The sequence below is a fragment of the Ascaphus truei genome, chromosome 2, assembly GCF_040206685.1.
Source record: "Ascaphus truei isolate aAscTru1 chromosome 2, aAscTru1.hap1, whole genome shotgun sequence".
NCBI lineage: Eukaryota > Metazoa > Chordata > Amphibia > Anura > Ascaphidae > Ascaphus > Ascaphus truei.
In genome coordinates, this window is record NC_134484.1 from 128,028,525 (window position 1) to 128,044,347 (window position 15,823).

At 46.2% G+C, this 15,823-nt stretch overlaps 1 protein-coding gene across 1 annotated transcript in view; it reads left to right on the top strand.

The window, feature by feature from the left end:
- The window catches only part of LOC142488133 (uncharacterized), a 45,942-nt gene that overhangs the window by 14,226 nt on the left and 15,893 nt on the right, over window positions 1–15,823 (top strand). The window contains exon 3 of the mRNA XM_075588504.1: window positions 11,800–11,953. Coding sequence (XP_075444619.1) covers window positions 11,800–11,953 — 154 coding nt within the window. The remainder of the gene's footprint in view (window positions 1–11,799; window positions 11,954–15,823) is intronic.

Below are 15,823 nucleotides of genomic sequence, written 5' to 3' on the forward strand. Positions count from 1 at the left end.
ACTGTAGGTCTGTGAGGTGACCCGTTAGGCCCACCGGGGACTCCCGTGGGTCTGGGATATTAACCCTGTATGTAAAATAATAAACCATGTATTTAATGGGGGGGCACAGGAGGTGGGTTATGTATTTAATTAATATAATGATGTTTATTGTGGGGCTCTGTACTGTTTTTATTGTGGGTACTGGGGGTGGAGGAAGGGGGTATTGGTCCCACAGGTATGTGGGTAGGCCTCCCGGCTGTGTAATGGGTGAGGGTGGTTAGGCCTCACGGGGTGGGGGGGGTAGTGGAGGAGGGTATGTAGGCCTCCTGAGTGATGGGTGAAGATGGGTTAGCCCCTTAATGACTGTAGCGGTTAATAACCGCTATGGTGATTAAGGGGTTAAGGGACATTACATTGGCTGTTTTTATTCTTGTTTATGTTTTGCAGCATCAGAGGGGGCAGGGACGGTGATGAAGATGAGGGTGGCCTTCATCGTGGCAGCCGGACATGGGTGAGTGCAATATGTATTTTATGTATTTAAAATGGGCAAATTCACTATTATCCATATGTGGATAATATTAATTTTGAACATTACTATACTGTGTGTGTTAAGGGTGGTGTATTTATGTGTTGTTCTTTTTTTGGGGGTGCACATAAATGGTACTGCAGGCCTACGGGGAACACCCGAGGGCCACCGCCGGCCTATAGTATCATTGCTGTGCATCCCAAAAATGTTATATATGTAATGGGGGTATAGGGCTTGTTGGGGGGTGTATGTTGTTTATTGCAATGTTTTTTGGGGGCAATTGTCCCCAATGTACATGCTATTATGCCTTAACCGCTTCATTGCCTTAGCGGCTATCCGTTAAGGTATTGAAGCAGCATTAATGTATTTTAATAATATTTTGTGGGAGCAGGGGGTCCCCTGAGCTGCACCGCATTGATTTGTGGCTCAGTGACCCCCTGCTTCCCAAGTTACAGGCCCCGGTATGGGGCATCGGTGCCAGTGTCAAAGCCATCTTTATAGCGGGCACGTCGCGTATGGGATGCTATAAAGATGGCAGCGACACTGGCACCCGATGACCCATACCTGAGCCTTTAACTTGGGAAGCAGGGGGTCCCTGACCATAAAACAATGCGGTTCACCTCTGGGGACCCTCTGCTCCCGTACACTACTATTATTACAAATACATTAATGCTGCTTAATTACCATAGCAGATAGCCGCAAAGGTAAGGAATGAATGTTTATTTATATGTGTGTTTTACTCATAGTGTAGATGTGCAGAGGGTCTCCGGAGCTGAACCGCTTTGGTTTTAGGTCCGGGGGCCCCCTGCTTCCTGAGATACAGGCCACTTTATGGGGTGCCGGTTTCCCTCTGCTTTGTTTACTTTCAGCGGTCACGTGATCGGGACATTAAATGCAGAGGGATACCGGCACCTGTATCTCGGGAAGCAGGGGTCCGCAGAACTGAAACCAATGCAGTTCAGCTCCGGAGACCCCCTGCACATGTACACTATGAATAAAAATTGTTTTGAAATATTTTTTATTTTGCCAATGTTTGCGCAGAGAGAGTCGCGGATCTCTCTCTGCTTCAAACACATATCAGCAGGGGATGGCGTCTCGCCAGGTTATCGGCAGACAGACTGTCTTGCCACCGGCTACTCGGCTTTTTGCTTTCGCAGTGATTCACCAGGGATTCGGTACTTCCTGAATACTGCGAGGGCAAATCGCCAAAATCATGCCGATATTGAACCCCTGCCGAGATTGCTTTTTCGGTGCTTACTGCATGAGGCCCTAAGAGAGCAGTGGATGGGGGAGGGGAGAGGGCATTAGAATTTACTGCTGCGACACACTTTATTCGAGCAAATAACCAGTTTGTACCTGGCAGATACCTGGTATGCGCCGCTCCTCACCTCTGACAAGCCGCGTTGCGTTTGCCTTCCCAGCCACGGTTCATGCCTAGCTGACGGGCGGCTGATCTGTTAAATGATAATGATCAGGATTTAATAGGCTGCAATGCTTCGCGTGTCCACCAGATGGCATAAATTCATGAATTGTAATGCAGTATATATATATATACAGTACTGTATATACACAGTATATATAATTCTTTAGATATCCTCTCCCTATTGCCCCTGCCATATCAATCAGAGCTCACACCCATTGATAACCATGACAATGGATGATACACAGCTGAGTGATTAGCAGTATGGAGGTATCTTATGTAAGCTTAATCAACATATGACATCAGAGCTGCAGGTTTCTTGTGTTAATTTAATTGGGTGATGGTGATTGGTTAATTGACTTTCAGTGTTTGATGTATAAATATGTGGTGAACTGTGTCATTCTCCCTTTGTATCCCCCTGAGGAAGGTCCCATTCTGTAGGACCGAAACGTTGGGTTTCTGGATGTATTTTTGCTTTCACTAATACACTTTGATCTTCAACATTGAGTGCTGTCTCTTGTTTACCAATCCTTGGAACGGTAACGTATAACTACATTCTCTATATGGGACGTGCACCTGTGGCTTAACAGCACCTATTGGAGTGCCAACTGCCTTATCTGACTATATATATATATATATATACTGTATAACAACAGCCCCTATAACCCCTAACATACAGTACTGTACACATACAGTACTGTATATGCACATACATAAATGATACTATGGGCCGGCGGGGGCGAGATGTGTTTGCAGCAGAGGGAGATCCGCTGCTCTCTCTCTGCGCAAACATCGGCAGTTAATACCGCTACGGTCATGAAGGGGTTAACCACTCCCGCGCCCCCCCCCGCAAGCCCAAAACAACCACCGTTGGGGCTAATACCCCCTTCACCCACCCCCACTACCCACAATAAAAAAGAATTACACACAGCATCCCCGCAATACATAAATAAATAAATAAATAAATACAAATAAATACATTTGAAATACATTTTTATTGCTAGTGTAGATATGCAGGGGGTCTCGGGAGCTGAACCGCGTTGGTTTCTGGTCGGGGGACCCCCTGCTCCCCGAGATACAGCCCCCTTTATGAGGTGCCGGTATCCCTCTGCGTTTAAAGGGCCCGATCATGTGATCGCGGCCTGTAAACCAAGCAGAGCAGAGGGATACCGGCACCCCATAAAGGGGCCTGTATCTCGGGGAGCAGGGAGTCCCCGGACCTGAAACCAAAAGGTTTCTTCTCCGGAGACCCTCTGCACATGTACAGTATAAATAAAACACATATATAAATAAACACTCGTTCTTTACCTTAGCCGCTATGCGCTATGGTAAAGAAGCAGCATTTCTGTATTTTTAATAATATTGTACAGTGAGCAGGGGGTTCCCTGAGCCAGAAATCTAAACTCAGGGGGCCCCCTGCTCCTGCTCAATATTATTAAAAATACAGAAATGCTGCTTCATTACCATAGCGTATAGCCGCTAAGGCAATGAAGGGGTTAACCCACCGTGCCCGCTTTATTGTGGGTAGTGGGGGTGGGTGAAGGGGGTATTTGGCCCTTGGTGTGAGTTTAGGACTTGCGGGGGGTTTGCGTGTGCACTTAACCCCTTCACGACCGTAGCAGTTAATACCGCTATGGTCATGAAGGGGTTAACCCCTCCCGCTACCCCCCTGCAAGCCCTAAAAAACCATCGTTGGGGCAATACCCCCTTCACCCACCCCCGCTACCCACAATAAAAAAAAATCACACACAGCAGCCGCCCAAAAAATAAATAAATAAATTTAAATAAATAAATACATGAATATAAATAAATACATTTAAAATACATTTAAAATACATTTTTATTCATAGTGTAGATGTGCAGGGGTCTCCGGAGCTGAACCGCGTTGGTTTCAGGTCCGGGGACCCCCTGCTCCCCGAGATACAGGCCCCTTTATGAGGTGCCGGTATCCCTCTGCGTTTAAAGGGCCCGATCATGTGATCGCGGCCTGTAAACCAAGCAGAGCAGAGGGATACCGGCACCCCATAAAGGGGCCTGTATCTCGGGGAGCAGGGAGTCCCCGGACCTGAAACCAAAAGGTTTCTTCTCCGGAGACCCTCTGCACATGTACAGTATAAATAAAACACATATATAAATAAACACTCGTTCTTTACCTTAGCCGCTATGCGCTATGGTAAAGAAGCAGCATTTCTGTATTTTTAATAATATTGTACAGTGAGCAGGGGGTTCCCTGAGCCAGAAATCTAAACTCAGGGGGCCCCCTGCTCCTGCTCAATATTATTAAAAATACAGAAATGCTGCTTCATTACCATAGCGTATAGCCGCTAAGGCAATGAAGGGGTTAACCCACCGTGCCCGCTTTATTGTGGGTAGCGGGGGTGGGTGAAGGGGGTATTTGGCCCTTGGTGTGAGTTTAGGACTTGCGGGGGGTTTGCGTGTGCACTTAACCCCTTCACGACCGTAGCAGTTAATACCGCTACGGTCATGAAGGGGTTAAGTGCACCCGCTACCCCCCCGCAAGCCCTAAACAACCACCGATGGGGCCATCATTCACACACAGCAGCAGCAGTACAATTAATAAATAAATCTAAATAAATAAATAAATAAATGAATATAAATAAATACATTTAAAATACATTTTTATTGATAGTGTAGATGTGCAGAGGGTCTCCGGAGCTGAACCGCTGTGGTTTTAGGTCTGGCGACCCCCTGCTCCCCGAGATACAGGCCCCTTTAGGGGGTGCCGGTATCCCTCTGCTCTGCTTGGTTTACAGGCCGCGATCACGTGATCGGGCCCTTTAAACGCAGAGGGATACCGGCACCTCATAAAGGGGGCTGTATCTCGGGGAGCAGGGGGTCCCCCGACCTGAAACCAACGCGGTTCAGCTCCCGAGACCCCCTGCACATCTACACTAGCAATAAAAATGTATTTCAAATGTATTTATTTGTATTTATTTATTTATTTATTTATTTATGTATTGCGGGGATGCTGTGTGTGATTCTTTTTTATTGTGGGTAGTGGGGGTGGTTGAAGGGGGTATTAGCCCCAACGGTGGTTGTTTTGGGCTTGCGGGGGGGGGTAGCGGGAGTTGGTTAACCCCTTCATGACCGTAGCGGTATTAACTACTACGGTCGTGAAGGGGTTAAGTGCACCCGCAACCCCCCCCGCAAGTCCTAAACTCACACCAAGGGCTAAATACCCCCTTCACCCACCCCCGCTACCCACAATAAAGCGGGCACGGTGGGTTAACCCTCATTGCCTTAGCGGCTATACTCTATGGTAATGAAGCAGCATTTCTGTATTTTTACTAATATTGAGCAGGAGCAGGGGGCCCCCTGAGTTTAGATTTCTGGCTCAGGGAACCCCCTGCTCACTGTACAATATTATTAAAAATACAGAAATGCTGCTTCTTTACCATAGCGCATAGCCGCTAAGGTAAAGAACGAGTGTTTATTTATATATGTGTTTTATTTATACTGTATATGTGCAGAGGGTCTCCGGAGCAGAAACCTTTTGGTTTCAGGTCCGGGGACCCCCTGCTCCCCGAGATACAGGCCCCTTTTGGGGGTGCCGGTATCCCTCTGCTTGGTTTAACAGGCCGCGATCACGTGATCGGGCCCTTTAAACGCAGAGGGATACCGGCACCTCATAAAGGGGTCTGTATCTCAGAGAGCAGGGGGTCCCCCGACCTGAAACCACTGCGGTTCAGCTCCCGAGACCCCCTGCACATCTACACTATAAATAAAAATGTATTGAAAATAATTTTTAATGTGCCGATGTTTGCGCAGAGAGAGAGCAGCGGATCTCTCTCTGCTGCAAACACATCTCGCCCCCGCTGGCCCATAGTATCATTTCTGTATGTGCATATACAGTACTGTATGTGTACAGTACTGTATGTTAGGGGTTATAGGGGCTGTTGTTATACAGTATATATATATATATATACAGTATATATACTGCATTACAATTCATTATAGGGGACGGCTTCAAAGAGAACAGCTCGCAAGCGCCCCCATGTGTTTTTACACGGCATTGCAGTATTGCAGGCAGCCGGAATAAAATGCTTCAATCCCTGCCGGGAAAATAACGCTATACACTCTGGCAGAAAACGATCACAAACCTCAATACACCCGAGTATACCCAAATTCGCGGGACTAGCCGAGCAAGAATAAAGTGTGTCGCCACTGTACCATACAGGCAGGATTGTGCTCTATTTATGCTCTCTACATGCATAGGAGCTGACAGCCTTTAATTCTCCCCCAGTAGAAGTGAATATGAATGTATGTACAATTATGAAGGAGGCTGCAATTTGTTAGTGCAGAGGTCTACTGTATGTACTGTATGTACATGCAAATGTATATATGCAGGCATGTGTATGCACAAAGTGTGAGTGGGCATATTCAGGAGTTTTGGAGTTAGTGCATACAGGAGTTTCAGGATTAGCACGCAAGTTTTCATTTGAAAATACTGTACAAGCTTTTTTTCTTTACCTCTAGACATGAAACACTGGTGTTTCTCGTCTTATCATTTTCACCATATTCAAAAGGTTCAGTCTGCATTTTCACAAGACAATAAAAAGGATTACCGAACCCTAATTTACACTACTCAATTTATTCTCGTTTACGTTTATACGGAGTTCCCGCAACTGCAATATAGAAAGGTACAGCAGTTTCATAAAAAGCATTTTTGTATTCTCTCACCTCTCCCTAAATAAACAGCCTGCAGAGTATGATAGGTTTTTATTTGTTGCCGTCACTGATGACATTAAAAAAAGTAAATGTTAGAAGTTTGACTAAAGGCTTATCTTATATCATGAACAAAAATTTTACTAATTGGAAGCCACTAAAATACCTATTTTTTCATAAAAGTTCCATGAGCCATAAATCATTTATTATCCAGTTTTTTAAAGCAGTAGCCAACACAAAATAACTGTTTCAGTATTTATAGAACAGTCAGCATTGCAAAGAAAATCAAAATATGTTGTCAATAGCAGATTGTTGTTTTAATCAAGAGCACAAATGAGAATAAAAAGAATTTACAGGTAATGAAAATCAAAGTATGTAACAGGTGACAAAAAGTATAGTTACAGTATATAGATTTATCAATAAAGTATATTATGTTTGCTTTGAGTAATTCTAACTGTTGTTAAGTGGTTTAACTGGCATGACTGTTTTTGCTTGCAAAAACATTTATCTCACATTGATCAAAATAGATCACATCTTGCAAAATGCTGTTGAGCTAAAAATCAATTCATTCTGAGATGTAATGCACGTGGTAATTATTAAATAGGTTATTTCCTTCCTATCTGAGTGCAAAACTCCAATTTACGGGAGGACAAGCTATACATCTTCTTTGGTGCACATCATTCACCATGATATTTTGTGGAGAATTTATGCTCAGTTAATTATGTTTCTTTTGTTTATTATTAATTGGCTTTGCCTCCCTAAATGCTTATTAAATTCTGAGAACTAATTCTTCTTATAAATGACTCATTTGACAGATTACTTGCTCCCAAGGACTCTTAAGAAGTCTTCAGTAGACAAATTGTGGCCTGGATGTTCTAATGAAGAGACCTCTGTTCTACAGGAAAAGTATAGAATTAAAATGACCTGCTAATTTTATAACTTTTACAATAAATTTAAGGACTTGTAAATCATGTTCCATAAACTAATTGACTGTGGTTGCAGGTCATCTTAGTTAACGAATGTGAACTTTAATGAGCTATAAAATTATTTAAATAGCCTTTACTTTTTTTCTTTACATTTTCACATTAATTTTACTTGCTATGGTAAGAATAGACAATATTTTTTATGTTTTAGATTTCAATATCCTCTCAGCTATGCTCTGAGCTTACTCAGAGTTTACACAAAATAAGTTACCAATTTATCTAACTCATATCATTAACAATACAAATATATTTAGAATCTGCAATATAAGAAAACAATCCACTTATCTATCTTTCATATAAATAACAATAAAGTACATTAATATAAGTGCCTCAACAGTAATTGATTCCAACAAAAATGTGAAGTTAACAGGATTACTTGGAGAACTCAGATTTAGATATTTATCCCACACAGTAACAATTCATGCAAACAGCAGCTGTTTCTTCCAAATGTCGCTACGATAAACATTTTTATAAGTGTACCATAGATGACTGATTTAAAATCAAAAATAAAGTCCCAAAATTAATATCCGCTAAATTGCAACATAATATAACCAAAAGCTGTTTGCATATAAAACACTTGAAATAGTTGCTCACTTATAATTATTATAGACGAAACAGTTAGAAACTCTGGGAATTATTGAAATCTTTGCTGTCTGATTGTCCAAAATTTGGGGCATTATCTATTCAGTCATGGCCTGGAATTTTTGGCACCCTGCCATGTTTTTTCAGCCAATCAGCTTTGAGTTCTCATACATACAGAGTGAGAGCAGCTCTCAGACAGAGTTGGTGATTGGACAGCGGGCACCAACAAGACACTGTCTCTTCCCCCTCCCAGCCTGTAGAATGCTCCACACAGGAGACAGTGAGGAGAAAGTTGTGTGTGTTTAAGTATGTGTTGTGGTTGTTCGGGGGGAGGGGGTGTACAGTGTGTTTTTTGGTGTGTGTTTTGTAGGTGATGGGGGGCACAGAGTGTGTTTTATGGATTTACAAAGGAGCTGCAGTGGGCTGTGTGTTTTTTGTGGTTGTAGCGGGTGGAGGAGGGCTGATGAGTGTGCTTTGTGGGTGTGAGGGTGGAGTGTGTGTGTGTGTGTGTGTGTGTGTGTGTGTGCGTGCGTGCGTGTGTGCGTGCGTGTGCGTGTGTGTGTAGAGGGGCTTTAGTGTATGTACAATTTAATTTGAATAAACATGTATAGTATAAAGTGGATCTGGATATAGGTATATATCCTATCAGATGCGTCAGAAAGGATAAGATAACCGTTGTATGGCAAAAAATAAACAGTCTTAGAAAGTAGATGGCAACTGGCCTAGCTCTAGGCACCAATTGTTGCTTAGACTCATGGTTTGAGGAGGGTGGATGACCTGGTATGGAATCCTCAGCAATACTGATGATGTTGCACCACCAACCCTATCGTGACTGCAGCGTCAAGGGGCGGTCAAGTGACCGGCGGTGATCTCCTCCGGTACGGGTGAGGTGGGTAATGCCCGATATTGCGCCTCAACTCAGCTGTAGGTGTGAGTGTGGCTCCGCTCTTCCTGGCGTGTTGACGGTCTCACGCACGGCTGTCACCTGACCAGCGGTGAACTCCTCCGTGAGCAACGGTTGTCTGGCGTGCATAGCAGCAGTAGAAGGAAGGGAAAATCATCCAGCAAGGCAGGAAAGGTAGCGCTGCACAGCCATGAACATCAGGGTGTAGACAGGGGTGGTGACTACAAAAAAGGTTTATTGAACAGACATGTGTAGCTGGTGGATCCTCTGACGTGTTTCAGCCCTCAGGCCTTCGTCAAAGAGGCCTTCGTCAAATATATATATACATACATACATACTAACATACATATATACATACATACATATATATATATATATATATATATATATATATATATATATATATATACACACACATACATACATATATATATACATACATATATATATACATACATATACATACATATACATACCTCCCTAGAGGCTGTTTTTTCCTGAGCACACAGTGCCACTTTTTGCTTCAAATACCATTTAATACAGGTTCCCTACAACCCTGGCTGTGCTCAAAGCTGTGACCATGCAGCAAGCTTAAGCCTATAGGGAACCATGTATAAAATGGTTTTTGAAGCAAAAAGTGGCACTCTGTGCTCATTTGCATGTCATTTCCCAGAATCCCTTGCTGCAGTGGAAGTGCTGTGAGCCAGGTGATAATGGTGAAAGGCGGCGTTGCAGACCTGCCTAAGACATGCAAATGAGCATACAGTATATTTACATTTGCTTTATATATATATATCTATATATCTATCTATATATATATATATATATATATATATATATATATATATATATATATATATATAAAATCAAAAACGAATAGACGATACCGTTCTGTGGCTAACAAAATCTTTTATTTGTGCGAGCTTTCGAAATACACTGATCTCTTCTTCTGGTGATGTTACAATGAATAAAGCACAAAAGGGTTTTTACTTTAAAACAGTGCATCCTGGAATGTGATCTGTGGTTGAAGCCTATCCTCCCACCAGTGCAGTATGCAATTTTATGACTTGCGGTGTTATAAGGTCCCTGAATGTTGGTGATGTTAAAGTGTGTGTGTGTGTGTGTATATGTATTTATGTAAATATAAATGCACAGCGCCCACAGTGTATACAGTAGTTTACACAGATGTGTGTGGAGTGGGAGTGTATACCAATGGTAGGTGTAGAAATGTAAGAGGGTGTTGCATTACTATTAGTGTGTGTAGATACTATGTGGTCCCTATTGGTATATAGGGATAGAATTACATATTATATGTATGTGTATTACCAGGTATAAGAGACAGCTGTGTGTGCATTCATATAGCGCAGTATGTAGACACATGGCCTTTAGCACTCATGGGAAGAGAGTTCTCTAGTGTCAGTAGTGACTCATGAAATCATGGTCTCGGTTTAGGCCAACGCTAAGTGTCCTGAACAGTTGCATAAATTTGTATTCTCTCAACCGTCTCTCTTTCGGTGTTCTAAGATTACCTTTGAGTATGGCCACCTTCAGATCGTTCATCTTATGGCCAGAGTCATAGAAATGTTCGCCAACAGGGCTGTCTCTTGTTCTGCATGTGATGCTGTGGTGATTCAGATTAATTCTCTTGTTTAGCCCCTGTCCCATCTTACCTATGTTGTAGCAGCCTCCTGGGCATTTCATGCACAGGATGAGGTACATGACATTACTGGAGGAACCTTCCTTTGATTTTGTACTCTAGATTCCGGTGTTGTATTCATATTGTGCCCGCTCTGTGTAGCCTTGCGCAGGTTTTGCATCTTGCGTCCTGGCATGGTCTTGTCCCACATTCAGTTGTACTGTTGAATACTTTACTCCTCACCATCATTTTCTTGAGATTATGAGGTTGTCTGTATGATAATAAGGATGTTTCAGGGAAGACCTGTTGCAGTCTTGTATCTTCCTGGAGAATGGGTTGTAGTTCCTTGGCGATCTTGCGTAGGGCTTCTAGGTGTGGGTTATATGTGACCACCAAAGTTACCCTGTCGCTTGTCTCTTTCTATCTGTATTCAAGGAGATCACTTCTTGGTATTCTGGTGGCTTTGTGAATTTGCTGGTCTATGAATCTGTGGTTACATCCATGGTTTATGAAATCTGATCTCAGGGCTGTAATACGCAGGCTTCTGTCTGCTGTGTCGGAGCATATCCGTTTGCATATCCATTTATATCATATGGCTTGACTGTAGATGGTTGCATGCTTAGTGTGTGTCAGGAAGCAGGGCTCACGCAACACCTCCTTACCTGGCTCGGAGGTTGTTGCTGCCACCCCTCGGTCCCCACAGAGGTATCCCCATCGCGGTGTCCTGCTATCCCGGACGGCGCTGGCTCACGTGGCCACCATCTTGCCGGGACGCGCGCAGGAGGAACTTTCACAGTGCGCGTCCCCGGCTGTAATATATTCCCCCCTCTGGGATTCTGGCCATGCCGCCCGTCAGCATGTGGAGTCCCGCTCCTGCCTCTACGCTCCACAGATGATCACAGGCAATGATTACAGCCTGCACCTATTACAAAGCGCTCCACGGCACACCCCTGCTCTGCCTCCCTCTGTGATTGGCTCACCTACATTTATAACCCCTGGTCTCTCTGGGAATCATTGCTCTGCATAGCTTCTGCTAGACTCATTTGGATTTCGCTTGTTCTCTTTTTCTCTTGTGTACTTCAGGTTTTGACCCGGCTTGGCTTTCGACTCTCCCTCTCTGCCCCCCGGCTTCCTCCTCACTATGCAGTCTCTCTTCACCCCCGATCACTGCTCGCACCTCTGGTATCCTCGACCCCTGGCTACGGCAATCACCACGATTCTTCCATCTCCGGATCCGGCAAGTACCTTTTGTTACCTAATTAAAGTCTCCTGGCCTGGCAACATATCTACCACACTCCGGACATGCTCCACTGCTGCGGGTGCGTGGTATTATTCATTCCACCTCAGTCTGGGGACGGGTCTGGTCTGCGGGCAGCACTACCGTGACAGTACCGTGACAGCACTCAGATAGCGCCACAGTATGCAAATATATATAGTATATATATAGAGTATATATACTATATATATTTGCATACTGTGGCGCTATCTGAGTGCCCATAGCGGTCCCGGTTGTCTGGAGGTATACATATGTATACAAATATATATCTGTATATATATACATACCTCCAGACAACCGGGACCGCTATGGGCACTCGGATGGTGCCACAGTATGCCAATCTGTTCTGCACAAAACTGGAAAGGGACTTTCTTTCTACCTGTCACGTGAAACCCCTTACATATATTCGGTACATCGATGACATCCTCCTGATTTAGACCTCGGGTAAACAGGACCTCATACAGTTCCATGAGAACTTCAATATATTCTGCATATATATATATGGGGGCTGAATTGTCTCAGTTGAAGATAGAATTGTTTAATTCTACTTTCAGTTAATACCACTTTTTCCAATTATTTTTACGAATTGGGATGTTTTTTTTCTTATATACCAGAATTACCTCATTGTAGATTTTTCATTAAACCGTGATCGTGTTGATCGGCTCACTATAGCAAGGAAACCCATTGATCTAGATTCATCAAAGTTTGTTAACAAGTCGGTATTACTGTGAAAAAAATGCATAATTGTTAGCATGCAAGTCATCATTGTTCAATTGCTAAACGTAACACATTTTGTACCCCACCCAAAAATGTGGTAATAATGCAAGTTTCCCCCCTATCATTCCTGTGATCAAGTTCCGATTTTGATCAAAACCTGATTACTGGCAGAAATAGCAAAATGTTGTTACCTAGTTCAGACAGGCCTTAACTCTGGTTATTTATATAATGGTCAATATATTGGCGATTACCCTATTTCCTCGATTCTAAGACGCCATCGATTCTAAGACGCACCCTTGATTTAATAAAAAAAAAATTGGGGGAAAAAAAACTATATTAAATGTGTAGAATTTCTTTTCTGAGGGGAGAGAGAGGAGGGAGGGGGGAGAGAGGGGAGGGATGGGGAGAGAGAGAGGAGGGAGGGGGGGAGAGAGGAGGGAGGGGGGGAGAGAGGAGGGAGGGGGGGGAGAGAGAGGAGGGAGGGGGAGGGGGAGAGAGAGGAGATAAGGGGGTGGGGGGAGAGAGAGGAGGGAGGGGGGAGAGAGAGGAGGGAGAGGGAGAGAGAGGAGGGAGGGGGAGAGGGAGGAGAGAAGGGGGGGAGAGAGAGGAGGGAGGGGGGAGGGGGAGAGAGAGGATGGAGGGGGGAGGGGGAGAGAGAGGAGGGAGGGGGGAGAGAGAGGAGGGAGGGGGAGAGAGAGGAGGGGGGAAAGAGGAGGGGGGAGAGAGAGGAGGGAGGGGGAGAGAGACGAGGGAGGGGGGAGGGGGAGAGAGAGGAGGGAGGGGGGAGGGGGAGAGAGAGGAGGGAGGGGGGACAGAGAGGAGGGAGGGGGAGAGAGGGGAGGGAGGGGGAGAGAGAGAGGGTGTCACGATTGTGCTCGCCACAAACCGGGACCGGACCGCGGGGCTGAGGCTGGGTTATGAAATCACCGACCTTAGACCACGCAGACTGGTCCGGAGTGCGCAGTTCATAGTCAAACAGGCCGGGTTCAGGACTGGAGATAACAGCATAGACGTTGGATGAGCCAGAGTCGGGGTAGGAGATATTCGGGTAGTCGTAGTTCAAGCAAGGAGTCGGCAACAGGAAATAAAGCTGGTCCTTTTGCGTCAGCGCAATTGCTGCAGGTCGGGAACGAGGTTTACACGAGTGGCGTCCATGACCCATGGCGCCAGTCTAGGAGAGGGAAGACTGACCGCAATGGGCACACCACCAGGCAGTACTAGTAACCCTGTGTTATAGCGCAAAAGAAGCAGGTCTCTAAGAACCAGGAACTCAGGAACTCAGCGTAGCAGCAGCAGGCCTGGAGGAACTGGACGAGTACAACGAACTGGAACAAAAACAGAGATACGTAACGAGAGATCAGGGCTTGTGGCAGAAACACAGGTAACATCCCATAAGGATCTATGCTCGGCAAGGAAGTGAAGCCAAAGCAGGATATTTAAAGCGACAGTGACCAATCCGGACGAGGGGCATGGCGGAGGAGTGTCGAGGAGCTGCTCGTGAGTGGCTGAGAGACCAGGAAGAAGTGGAGCACAGCTGAGAGTCTGTAACACCAGTGCCAGAATCCAAGATGTCGACGGCAGAGTTCAAGGTATGCACTGGGCGGCGGCATGGGTAGCGACGGGGGGCAGGGGCAGCAGCCGCTGCAGTACTGGTAGTGGGTAAGGAGTCGTCACGCCGCAAGTGACGTGGCCCCCGATTCCATACAGAGGGGAGGGAGGGGGGTGGGAGGGGAGGGAGGGAGGGGAGGGAGGCGGGAGTGAGGGGAGGGAGGGGGGAGAGGAGGGAGGTGGTAGGGACGGGGTACAGAGGGAGGAGAGAGGGGAGGGAGGGGAGGAGAGAGGGGAGAGAGGGGGGAGAGAGGGGAGGGAGTAGGGGTGGGAGGGTAGGAGAGAGGGGAGGAGAGAGGGGAGGGAGGGGGTAGGGATGGGGGACGGAGGGGAGGAGAGAGGAGAGGGAGGGGAGGAGAGAGGGGAGAGAGGGGGGAGAGAGGGGAGGAGAGGAGGGAGGGGGGGAAGGGGGAGAGAGGGGAGGGAGGGGGAAGCGGGGAGGGAAGGAGGTAGAGAGGGGAGGGAGGGGGGAAGAGAGGGGAGGGAGGGGGGAGAGAGATGGGGGGGAGGGGGAGAGAGATGGGGGAGGGGGAAAGAGATTGGGGGGAGATGGATAGGGGGAAGGGGGAGTGAGATGGGGGGAGAGTGATAGGGGGAAGGGGGAGAGGGATAGGGGGGAAGGGGGAGAGGGTTAGAGGGGATGGGGAGAGAGGGATAGGGGGAAGGGGGAGAGGGATAGGGGGAGAGAAAGATAGGAGGGAAGGGGAGTGGGAGAAAATAGAAGGACACACAGAGACAGACAGACAGACAGACACACACACAGATAAACAAACACACAGAGATACACACACATACACACACACATACACACACATACACAGATACACACAGACAAACACACACCTCCTTCTGCACGTGCAGCTCACACAGAGATTTGCCAGGGGGAGGAGGGGGGCTGCTGTGTCTGGCTGCTGTGAAGACAGAGCCCTGTCCCTGGCATCTCCCCTAACTCTGCACCTCATGGAGGGTTGGGGGGGAGGCGTGATCTCTCTGCACAGAGGGGGGGGGGAGGGTCTGTGATCGCAGCTTTGCTGTTTGCAGAACACAGAAGACCGGCTGCATCTCCAGCATATCTCTCTGCACGAGGGGGAGGAGGGAGGCTGTGATCGCAGACATTTTTGCTGCACACGGAATACCAACAGGCATCTCCAGCAGCGACCCCTGGCTGTTTTTTTTCCCCCAGTACATCGATTGTAAGACGCAGTCATATTTCAGCCACGTGAAAAAGGGAAAAAAACCTGCATCTTACAATCGAGGAAATTCGGTATATGTAGCCCTCTTTCCCCTTACTAAAGAGTCTACCAGAACTGCCGTTACCTGTTGGCTCACAGAAGCCTTTGCCACTGGGAGTCTGGGGTGATCAGATGTCCACCTCGGTGCAGCACCTCCACTTGAAAGGGATCCTGACCCAGCAGGATAAGCCCTTCCCAGGAACAATACCAGTAATACATACACACGTCTGTATATATAATAACAACTTTTACTATGAACCATAAACAGTACCCT